Source organism: Rhinoraja longicauda, chromosome 36, assembly GCF_053455715.1.
Source record: "Rhinoraja longicauda isolate Sanriku21f chromosome 36, sRhiLon1.1, whole genome shotgun sequence".
In the NCBI taxonomy this organism is placed as follows: domain Eukaryota; kingdom Metazoa; phylum Chordata; class Chondrichthyes; order Rajiformes; family Arhynchobatidae; genus Rhinoraja; species Rhinoraja longicauda.
The window spans coordinates 8,602,183-8,614,281 of NC_135988.1; the positions used below are offsets into that span (position 1 = coordinate 8,602,183).

Genomic DNA, 12,099 nt, shown 5'->3' on the forward strand with positions numbered 1-12,099 from the left:
ATTCCCTGGAAACCCATACTTCTGAGTCACGCAGCACATTCAAAACTAAGGCTGACAGATCTATAGAAGCTAGAAAAATAAGGTTTGAGCATGAAAGCATATTTAAGGGAGAAGTTCAACTATGATCTTCGTCAAAGCAAAACTGCCACACAAAGAAACTGATCAAGGGGACAGAATTGTCATTGAGTCATTCAGTATGGAAAGAGGCCCTTCGGCCAAACTTCCCCATGCCAACCAAGATGGCCCATCTACATTGGTCCCACCTGCCTGCATTTGGCCCCAGAAGGATGAGAGGGGGTCTTATCGAAACGTATAAGATTATTAAGGGGTTGGACACGTTAGAGGCAGGAAACATGTTCCCAATGTTGGGGGAGTCCAGAACAAGGGGCCACAGTTTGAAAATAAGGGGTAGGCCATTTAGAACTGAGATGAGGAAAAACTTTTTCAGTCAGAGAGTTGTGAATCTGTTGAATTCTCTGCCTCAGAAGGCAGTGGAGGCCAATTCTCTGAATGCATTCAAGAGAGCTAGATAGAGCTCTTAAGGATAGCGGAGTCAGGGGGTATGGGGAGAAGGCAGGAACGGGGTACTGATTGAGAATGATCAGCCATGATCACATTGAATGGCGGTGCTGGCTCGAAGGGCCAAATGGCCTCCTCCTGCACCTATTGTCTATCCCTCTCGCCCTTTCTTATCCATGCACCTGTCCAAATTTATTTTAAATGTTGTTATAATACCTGCCTCAACTACCTCCTCTGGCAGCTCGTTCCATATACCAACCATCATCGGTGTGAAAATGTTACCCCTTAGGTTCCTATTAAACCTTACTGCTCTCATCTTAAATCTATGTCCCCTGATTCTTGATTCCCAATACTCTAGATAAAAGACTCTGTGCACTAACCCTTTTTATATTCCCCTCATGATCTCATAGATCTCTATAATATCACCATTCCTCTTCCTGCGCTCCAAGGAATAAAGTCTTAGCCTGCCCAACCTCTCCCGAGACCTCAGGCCCTTTGTCTTGGCAACATCTTCACTGCGCTCTTTTCAGCTTGGCACAAATCAATCTCGCACCAAATTGACATCGAACTGGATGGACACTAAACGTTGGAGTAACTCAACGGGTCAGGCAGCATCTCTGCAGAAAAGGAATAGGTGACATTTTGGATCTGAGAAAGGATCTCTACCCAGAATGCCACCTATTCCTTTTCTCCAGAGATGCTGCCTGACCCGCTAAGTTACTCCAGCATTTTGCGTCCATCTTCAGCGTAAACCATTATCTGCAGTACCTTCCTACACGTAGAACTGGATGGCATCAGCAAATGATCTCCAGAGACCTTACAGTACTCCATCCCAATAGACATAATGCAATGTTAATTTTCCTCACCTTTTCCATGGCCATACTTGGCACCAGTCACCCAGCTTTCTGCTTGAATGAAGCCCAGTTCCTTGCATATCACATGCGCCGTTACAATGGAGAACTCATCATCGCACACCGTGCCCCACTCGCCGTTGTAGTGGACCTCGATCCGCCCCTCATTCCCTTTCTTCCTCCTGCCCACCAGCCGCGCTTGAATCCTGGGGACTGGCTTCACGGCGTCGTCCTGAACCAAGCCGTGTAGCCCCAAGGCGCAGAGGAGGGCCACCACGGCCAGGGAGCGATGGAGGGTGCAAAGGATGGCGTTCATTCTACGCTACTTCCCCGGATAGCAAAGAAGCTTAAACTCAGCTCCTTGCCCTGGAGGTCCAGAGGTCAATGCGAGTCTTCTACAAGTGAAATAAAAGTGAAAGTTCAGCTGAAAACATTGATTTCATTTCCAGCACCCTGTTTCACACAGAAAATATCCTTGCCTTTGATTGTGTGTGATTTCAACAAGCTGGTTCACCCAACAGACTATTCAAATGAAATTGCTCCTTTATTTTTCCGGTCTTCTTGGTCAAACTTGCATCGTGACCAATATTATTTTTTTGCATTTCTATTGATCAGATTCACTCTGAGAAGTTAATAATTTGCTTTGCAACAGAAGACACCTTGCTGTAAAATACCACTCATCATGTAATGCAGAGGTTGCATTGCTGCCTGACAGCTCCAGAGACCCGGGTTTGATCCTGACTACAGGTGCTGTCTTTACGGAGTTTGTACGTTCTCCCCGTGACCTACATGGGGTTTCTCCCGGTGCTCCGGTTTACTCCCCCACTCCAAAGGCATACATGTTTGTAGGTTAATTGGCATTGGGTCAAATGATAAATTGTCCCTTGTGTGTGCAGAATGTGTTAGTGTGTGGGGATTGCTGGTTGGCGTGGACTCGGTGGGCCAAAGGGCCTGTTTCTGCACTGTATTTCTAAACTAAATTAAACTAAACAAAATGCAACATAATGGGTGGGTCAGTTGCACAGAGGGGGAGGGGAAAGAATGGGAGGACATTAGTGATGGAGGGTTAATTCATTAAGGGAAGAGAGAGATCTTTCTGGGGCTGTAAAAATAGCTCAAGGAAAACGTTGCCTCCTTGGTGCTGGGACATCATGGAATATTCTTGAGGGAAGGGTGAACAGCCGATTGTGTGGTCATATCTGTATCAGAAACTAGTTAACTGGGGGAGGAGGTCCTGCAAGCAAAATGTAGGGAGTTTGGAGGTCGTTAATAAGCAGGACCTCAACAATGGTAATCTCAGAATTACTCCAAGAGCCATCCCTGAGTGCCAGCAGATATAAGAGAAAAGGTGAAATGAATATGCGGATAGAGGAATGATGTAAGACAGAGAGATTTAAGTTCCTGCAGCATTGGGACTGGCTCTGGAAGGTGGGACCTGTATAAGCATCTCTCAAGGGCACCACGGTGGTGCAGCGGTAGAGTAGTTGCCTTGCAGTGCCAGAAGCCCGGGTTCGATCCTGTCTACAGGAGCTGTCTGTATGGAGTTTGTACATTCTCTCCGTGACCGTGTGCATTTCCTCCAGGTGCCCGGGTTCCTTCCACACTCCAAAGATGTATAGGTTTTGTAGATTAATTGACTTCGGTAAGACTTGTAAATTGTCCCTAGTGTGTAGGATACAGGGATCGCTGGTCAGTGTGGACTCAGTGCACCGAAGGGCCTGTTTCTGCACTGTATCTCTAAACTAAACTAAAGTTTGCATCTTTCCTTATATCTCCCCATGGTCCTGCTATTTCTGTTATAACCACCAGCAGAACATGCCTGCAAAATATACAGTCTCAGCCAGTTTGATTTAGATTTGATTTAGAGATACAGCGCAGAAACAGGCCCTTCGGCCCACCGGGTCCGCGCCGCCCAGCGATCCCCGCACACTAACACTATCCTACACCCACTAGGGCCAATTTTACATTTGCCCAGCCAATTAACCTACATACCTGTACGTCTTTGGAGCGTGGGAGGAAACCGAAGATCTCGGAGAAAACCCACGCAGGTCACGGGGAGAACGTACAAACTCCGTACAGACGGCGCCCGTAGTCAGGATCGAACCTGAGTCTCCGGCGCTGCAGTCGCTGTAAGGCAGCAAATCTACCACTGTTCTGGCCTCTCGCACAGTCAAATGTTTACACTATCGCGTTACTGCCTCAGCTGTAAAGTGTTAAATCCCTGGAAGTTCCTCTGTAAATCCCTCAACACGTCCTCTTCCGTCTACCTTTCACTCTTTAAAATCCTCCTTAATACTGCATCTCTGGCCAAATGTTTCGTGGCATGTCCATGCATGAGTCAGCGGCAAATCTCGCCTGTCGGCATTCCCGGGAATTACCCTTGGGAATGCATGGCTGTGGCACAAGCGACCTTTGTTGCTGACTGAGGGACGAACATTAGATGGGTGGAGCAAGGCAGGAATAGGCCAACACTTCACATGGACACATTCAACATCCAAAGGAAGGCCAGGAGCCTTTCTGCATTGTATAATGCGCCCTGCTGCAAAGAATCTTTTAAATTGCAATTGATCACGAAGATCAAAGCTAAAAACCAACAGGTAACCAATTCTTAACTCTCTGGTCCCCATGAATTATATTCAACAGAGGATGGAAACAGACCCTTTGCCGACCAACATGCCCCGTCTACACCAGTCCCACCTGCCTGGGTTTGGCCCACATCACTCTAAACCTCTACTATCTATGTACATGTCCAAATGTTTTTTTAACATTGCGATAGTACCTGCCTCAACTACCTCCTCTGGCTGTCCATTCCATATATCTACAACCACTGGTAGGTAAAAGGTTGTCCCTAAAGGTCCTATTAAATCTTTCTCCTCGCACCTTAAATCTATGTCCTCTGGTTCTTGATTCCCCTACTCTAAGTATAAAAAATGTGCTTTTACCCTATCTACTCCTCTCATGATCTTATACACCTCCATAAGTTCACCCCTCATCCTCCTGCGCTCCAAGGAATAAAGTCCTGGCCTGCTCAACCTCTCCCTGTAGCTCAGGCCCTTAAGTCCTGGCAACATCCACGTAAATCTTCTCTGCACTCTTTCCAGCTGAACAACATTGTTCCTACAACCGGGTGACCAAAACTGAACACAATACTCTAAACGCAGCCTCACCAACATCTTGTACATTGTATGTTTTACTCAGGAGTTTCCACTAGCCAAGAATGACCATCGTCAGTTATGCACCACCATAGGGCGGCACGATAGCGCAGCGGTAGAGTTGCTACTTTACAGCGAATGCAGCGCCGGAGACTCAGGTTTGATCCTGACTACGGGTGCTGCACTGTAAGGAGTTTGTACGTTCTCCCCGTGACCTGCGTGGGTTTTCTCCGAGATCTTCGGTTTCCTCCCACACTCCAAAGCCGTACAGGTATGTAGGTTAATTGGCTGGGTAAATGTAAAAATTGTCCCTAGTGGGTGTAGGATAGTGTTAATGTACGGGGATCGCTGGGCGGCACGGACTTGGAGGGCCGAAAAGGCCTGTTTCCGGCTGTATATATATGATATGATATGATATGATATTGTGACACAGCAGTTAGTGCACAGCTCAGCGATCCAGTTCGATCTTGCCATCTGCAGGTTTATGTTTCATTGCCAGGGTGGGAGCACCTGCACCAGAAGAACTGCAACAGTTCAAGCGGAAGATGCATCACCACCCTCTCAAAGGCCGCGAGGGATGTGTTATATGTAGGATGGAACTGCACATGCTGGTTTAAACCGAAAATAGGCACAAAAAGCCAGAGTAACTCAGTGGGACAGGCAGCATCTCTGGAGAGAAGGAACGGGTGACGTTTCGGGTCAAGACCCTTCTTCAGACAGGGATGGGTTATAAACGCTTCGTCTAAAAAGAAAATTCACATGGACCATCTCTCAGTCACTTCAAGATCCGCAGAGTTCTGCAGCTGTTCCACGCAAACGGATAAAGAATGCTGAAACATGTTTCTGTCAGCAGAAGATTTCTGGCATTGGATTACTAAACTGGAAAGAATTTGTGGTGCTGGTTCTAATCTCAGGATTGGTCTGAAGAAGGGTCTCGACCCGAAACGTCACCCATTCCTCCTCTCCAGAGATGCTGCCTGTCCCGCTGAGTTACTCCAGCTTTTTGTGTCTATCTTCAGCTTGATTAAGGACGAGTTGCACCCTGGCCACTCCCACTTCTCTCTCCCATCAGGCAAGAGGTATAGAAGTGCGAAAACACACACCTCCAGATTCAGGGACAGTTTCTTCCCAACTGTTATCAGGCAACTGAACCATCCTCGAACAAATAGAGAGCGGTCCTGAACTACTCTCTATCTTATTGAAGACCCTTGGACTATCTTTGGTCGGCCTTTATTGGACTTTATCTCGCACCAAACGTTATTCACATTATTCCCTTTATCATGTATCAGTACACTGTGGATGACCCGATTGTAATCAAGTATTGCCTGGCTAGCCGGCAACAAAAAGCTTATCTCTGTCCCACTGTCCATCTGATATTTAATTAAACTAGACAGTGCAATAACGTGCAGTTCTAATGAGATTCGAGGAGACACAATGAACAGCAGATGCTGGAATCTCGAGTAAAACGCAAAGTGCTGGAGTAACTCAACAGGCCAGGCAATATCTCAGGAGGACATGGACGGGCGACGTTTCAGGTCGGGACCCTTCTAATCAGTCTGGAGTCCTGAACCGAAAAATCGCCTATCCATATCCTCCGGAGATGCTGTATAACCGGCTGCGTTACTCCAGCACTTTGTGAGATTTAAGGCATCGCTTCTTAGCCAATGTCTGCTTTGGACGTACAAAAAGCTGCACAGGAAAACAGTGCTCATAGCACAGAGCACCTCAGAAGGCAGTGGAGGCCAATTCTCTGAATGCATTCAAGAGAGAGCTGGATAGAGCTCTTAAGAATAGCGGAGTCAGGGGGTATGGGGAGAAGGCAGGGACGGGGTACTGATTGAGAATGATCAGCCATGATCACATTGAATGGCGGTGCTGGCTCGAAGGGCCGAATGGCCTCCTCCTGCACCTATTGTCTATTGTCACCTTTCCTTCATTCTCCCAGTCGCGATATCACAAGAGCAAAATCTTGCAGAGGTAAAGAATCTGAAACACAAACTGAAAATGAGAAATAAAACCGAGCAAGTTGATAAAACCGAGCGTCTGTGGGGAGAGAAACAGACAGCATTGTTGGTCGATGACTTTGCCTGACTTTAATCACCAAAACTGCATTCCATTCTCTTCCCCGTCTTTACTCAAATTTCCCCGAAAACTCAGCGGGTCAGACAGGATCTCTGGAGAAAAGGAAGAGGTGACGTTCGGGATTGAGATCCTGCAGCCCAAAAGTTACCTATAAGTTATTTTTCTCCAGAGATGCTGCCTGACCCGCTGAGTTACTTCAGCATTTCGTGTCTATCTTCAGAATTTCATCGTAGCGCGTCGGTAGAAATGACAATTAAAGACTGTCAAAATTTGGAAGATCTCGCAGCAGGGAGCTGGTTCCACATTCTCCCTGTTCTGGAGGTAACAAGACTGCTCTTCAATTGCCTTGAGGAACTGGATGCCCCATGCTTTTTTTTAAATTGCATGTTTCATGTATTTTGTGTCTTTATGAGTGTTGGCAGATCAATTTCCCTCCTGGGATAAATAAAGTTCTATCGTGTCCTATCGTATTTAAGAGAACGTTCTTTACCTCGAATTGCGTGTTTTTTTGTTCTTGTTTTATTGCTTTGTCTGAGTGAGAGCAAAGTAACCGTCTCAGATTTCCACCCGGAGTCCCCTCCTTTCTGCAACTTTCCCTCCCGCGGTCAATAGTCGAGAGAGTTTTAATTGCCGCATGTCCCAATGGAACAATTAAATTCTTACTTGCAGTCTGCAGTGGGGAACAATAGACAATAGGTGCAGGAGGAGGTCATTCGGCCCTTCGAGCAAGCACCACCATTCAATGTGATCATGGCTGATCATTCTCAATCAGTACCCCGTTCCTGCCTTCTCCCCATACCCCCTGACTCCGCTATCCTTAAGAGCTCTGTCCAGCTCTCTCTTGAAAGCATTCCGAGAATTGGCCTCCACTGCCTTCTGAGGCAGAGAATTCCACAGATTCACAACTCTCTGACTGAAAAAGTTCTTCCTCATCTCAGTTCCAAATGGCCTACCCCTTATTCTTAAACTGTGGCCCCTGGTTCTGGACTCCCCCAACATTGGGAACATGTTTCCTGCCTCTAACGTGTCCAACCCCTTAATAATCTTATACGTTTCGATAAGATAACGGCTGGGTCGGGAACTATAGGGGGGGGGGGGGGGACGAATGTAATAGGACGTGGCTGAGGTTCAATATAGGTCAAACCGAACACACTGAGAGCCTCTGCAATAAAGTTTATCATGTCCCCCCCCCCCCCCACCCCACACCCACCCCCACCCCCACCCCCACCAAACACATCTTCAACCTTAGCCGCCGTCCCCCTGAATACTTTCAAGTCATCGCTGAAATAGTTGCAGTTGTTATCACCCCGCCTGCAAATTCATTTCCACTTACAGCCTGCACCGACCCTCTTATGTTAAGAACAGTGAAAGTTTCCAATACATGGAGTAATGTTCACAGATAGAGCCCCTCCATATACTTACTGGGATACCGTTATCCAGCAGCTCTCTCTCTCTCTCTCTCTCTCTCTCTCTGTCTGTCTCTCGACTCAGGTCCTGGTCTCTGGTTAACTCAGAGAGCTGGGACCGTTCTGCCGCCACTTTTCCACACTTCGCCCTGTTCAGATGCTCCAACCTACTGCTGGATGTCCCATTGCCCTGTCAATTTTCCCCGCCCTGCTAGCCGCACCTCCCCGCTGCTCCGGCCGATGATGTAATGTAGTGAGCAGCAGCAACCAATGGTGTAAAGGGATTCCCTCAAAACTGCCCTCCCGTCCCCCCAAAAACAGTTTCCAGATGTGATGTGATGGCTTCTGAAGGCGGAACATGGCATCGGGGAAGAGGTCGCGGGAGAGGGGTTGGATCAGACGGTTTGATCGGACACGGGAGAGACACACACACACACAGAGACACACACACAGACAGACAGGCACACACAGACAGACAGACACAGACAGGCACACACAGACAGACACACACAGACAGGCACACACAGACAGGCACACACAGACACGCACGCACACAGACAGACACGCACAAACAGACACACAAAACAGACACGCACACACAGACACGCAGACATACACACACAGACAGACAGACGCACACAGACACACACACACACACAGACAGACACATACAGACAGCCACGCACACAGACACACAGACAGACACACATACACACAGCCAGACACGCACACAGAGACAGACACAGACAGACGCACACACACCGACGCACACAGACACAGACAGACAGTTACGCACAGACACGCACACACAGACACACACAGACAGACACAGACAGACAGACGCACACACACAGACGCACACACAGGCAGACACGCACACACAGACACAGGCATACACGCACACACACACAGACTGGAAACTGTAACGTCCAGGTTCAGGAACAGCTTCCTTACACCCTTTTCCCACCTATTCCAAGCTATTAGCTTCCACCATTGCGGGGGTCTCTCCCATTTCTTCCCCAACAGTCTTTGGTAGGGAAGTGACAATCCCACACAGCACAAAAAATGTGCAAAGGGAAAGGCCCTCTGCAGTATCTTCCCATTCTGATTTATCAGGATGCACCATTAATGGGGTTGTTGTCCAGTGATGAAAAAATCGATCAATTGGTCCAATTGATGCACACACTGCTGTATGTGCGTGTGTTAGTGTGTTTTTGTGTGTGAAAGGGTGAACTTCCATTCAGTGACTTTAACACGGTAAAATCTCGTAGGAGCACGATCAAACAAAAAAATAATGCTCAGCCATAAAAATCAATATCATTGGTGAAAGTGCATTTTAAATGAGAGAGGTGGAGAGGCAATGATGTTCCAATGACCAAGGCAACAGAAAACACAAAATAAGCTGGCGGACGCATTCAGCAGATCAGGCAGCATCTGTGGAGGGAAGTAGACAGATGACATTTCAGGGCAGGGCCCGGAAAGCCTGGATATAGTAGATGTGGAGAAGATGTTTCCATGAATGGGAGAGAAGGCTGTGGAGACCAAGTCAATGGATATTTTTAAGGTAGAGACAGATAAATTCCTGATTAGTATGTGTGTCAGGGGTTATGGGGAGAAGGCAGGAGAATGGGATTGAGAAGGGTAGATCAACCATGATTGAATGGCGGAGTAGACTTGAATGGCCTGATTCTGCTCCTATCACTTATGAACTTATGACCCTTCAGCAATCTGGACTGAAAGGTGGTGTGTTGGCGGATGCTGCCTGACCCACTGAATTCCTCCAATATTTTGGTTTGTGCTCAAGATTCCTGCAGCCTCTTATGTCTCAATAGAAAGAGCAGTCCCCAACAGTGCAGCGATGGAAATCAGGGATGTCCAAGATAGCAGAATTGGAGGAATGCAGAGATTTTATGGCAATGAAGTGCAGGAGAAGATTACCGACACTGCGAGGTCTGTAACCATGGAGAATACTTAATCGGAACATTGCCAGAACAATAGACAATAGACAACAGACAATAGACAATAGGTGCAGGAGGAGGCCATTCGGCCCTTCGAGCCAGCACCGCCATTCAATGTGATCATGGCTGATCATTCTCAATCAGTACCCCGTTCCTGCCTTCTCCCCATACCCCCTGACTCCGCTATCCTTAAGAGCTCTATCTAGCTCTCTCTTGAATGCATTCAGAGAATTGGCCTCCACTGTCTCCTGAGGCAGAGAATTCCACAGATTCACAACTCTCTGACTGAAAAAGTTTTTCCTCATCTCAGCTCTAAATGGCCTACCCCTTATTCTTAAACTGTGGCCCCTTGTTCTGGACTCCTCCAACATTGGGAACATGTTTCCTGCCTCTAACGTGTCCAACCCCTTAATAATCTTATAAGTTTCGATAAGATCTCCTCTCATCCTTCTAAATTCCAGTGTATACAAGCCTAGTCGCTCCAGTCTTTCAACATATGACAGTCCCGCCATTCCGGGAATTAACCTAGTAAACCTACGCTGCAAGCCCTCAATAGCAAGAATATCCTTCCTCAAATTTGGAGACCAAACAGGGATGATGTATACTGCTGATTGGTGAAAAGATCCGGTTGTGAGTTAGGATTGTGAGTTAATGTGTAGCTGTGTTTATTATGAACTCAAGTTCACAAAGCACAAAAGATTGGAACCCAGTCAAATTATGGCACAACCATATTTCACTGTCAAAGCTCAGACATGAGGCTTTCCAAATAACTGCGTGTACGTTTGCACAGATAAGATGCTTCATAATTTCCACTGCAGAACTGGCAGGAACACAGTCGTTCGGTGTGAAGAGGAGAGGATATCTTATTGCAGCTCAACTGTCTTCAATCCCACGCTTAGTACTCGGCTAAAAGGTCAGAGGTACAAGTCCACTCCAGAAGCTTTGGCAGATTATCAAGTTGGCAACAATGAAATGCATAGGAACGAACTGCAGATGCTGGTTTATACCGAAGATACAACACAAAATGGCGGAGTAACTCAGCGGGTCAGTTGGCATCTCTGGAGAAAAGGAGTAGATGACGTTTTGGGTCAATACCCTTCTTCTGAAGTCTGAGGAAGGGTCTCACGTTTAGACCCCACAGTCTGAAGAAGGGTCTCGACTGGAAACGTCACCTACTCCTTTTCTCCAGAGATGCTGCGTTACTCCAGCATTTTATGTCTATCTTTGGCACCAATAAAATGCTGTATTTTGGACGAGACGGTAAGTTTCTCAGGCAGCAAACCTTGAGTAGAGGAAGAGAGGGCAGAGAGCTCTCCGATAACAACCATCCCTCGGCCCCCAAAGAACTATTGAACCAACATCACCAAAACAGATCATGTTACTGCTGTTTGTACGAGGCTGGAATGCATACACTAACTGCCCTGTTCTCGGCATTACAACAATAACTGGACTGAATAATGCGTTCATTGGCTGCAAAGTTCTCTACACCGTGAGAATTACATGTTATGAAATCCAGTCCAAAATTTACACAAGCGTATATCTCATTACCCCCTTTTAGGGGGAGGATGGCTTCAAACCCTTTCAGTGTGTAAAGTACATTTGTCTTCTCCCATATAAACTTTAGAACAATAATAAATCTCAAATCCTGTTTTGAGACCCTATTCATTCTATCAGTAATATCATGTCATGTTTTACTGCTTTGGTGCTTCAAGTTTGACAAAATGCAGACCCTGCTCCAAAACTCATGATTCACAGCTCATGTTCCAAAGAAATGTATTCTATCAAATCTACTTTAATTAGATGAACTCTCTGATCTCTTCAGTCGTACAGTTGTACACGTTGCCTCTCCTCTTTAAGTCCCTTCCAGAGCGACACATACATTTTACAGTAAATAATACAGATATTTTCTTGGACTAACCACAAGACCAACTGCTGGGTGAACCACAATTTTTTTTTTTAAAGCAGCAAATGTAATTTTATAATAGAAAACAAAAATGCTAAAAAAAAAAAAACACTCCACAAGTCATGCAGTATTTGTGGAAAAAAAGAATCAGCATTAATTTTTCAGATTGAAAAAATTGCAAAGTTAAACGTTTATTTAAATTGCAGCAAATGTCTGGGGAAAGGTGGG

General features: G+C 46.5%; 1 protein-coding gene across 1 annotated transcript in view; it reads right to left on the minus strand.

Moving 5' to 3' along the window:
* Positions 1–8,195, minus strand: part of LOC144610295 (lysyl oxidase homolog 2-like) — a 73,478-nt gene extending 65,283 nt beyond the window's left edge. The window contains exons 1-2 of the mRNA XM_078428892.1: positions 8,027–8,195; positions 1,386–1,765 (exon numbers count right to left, since the gene is read on the minus strand). Of these exons, the coding sequence (XP_078285018.1) occupies positions 1,386–1,686 (301 nt within the window). The 5' untranslated portion in view covers positions 1,687–1,765; positions 8,027–8,195. The remainder of the gene's footprint in view (positions 1–1,385; positions 1,766–8,026) is intronic.
* Positions 8,196–12,099: the final 3,904 nt, after the last annotated feature.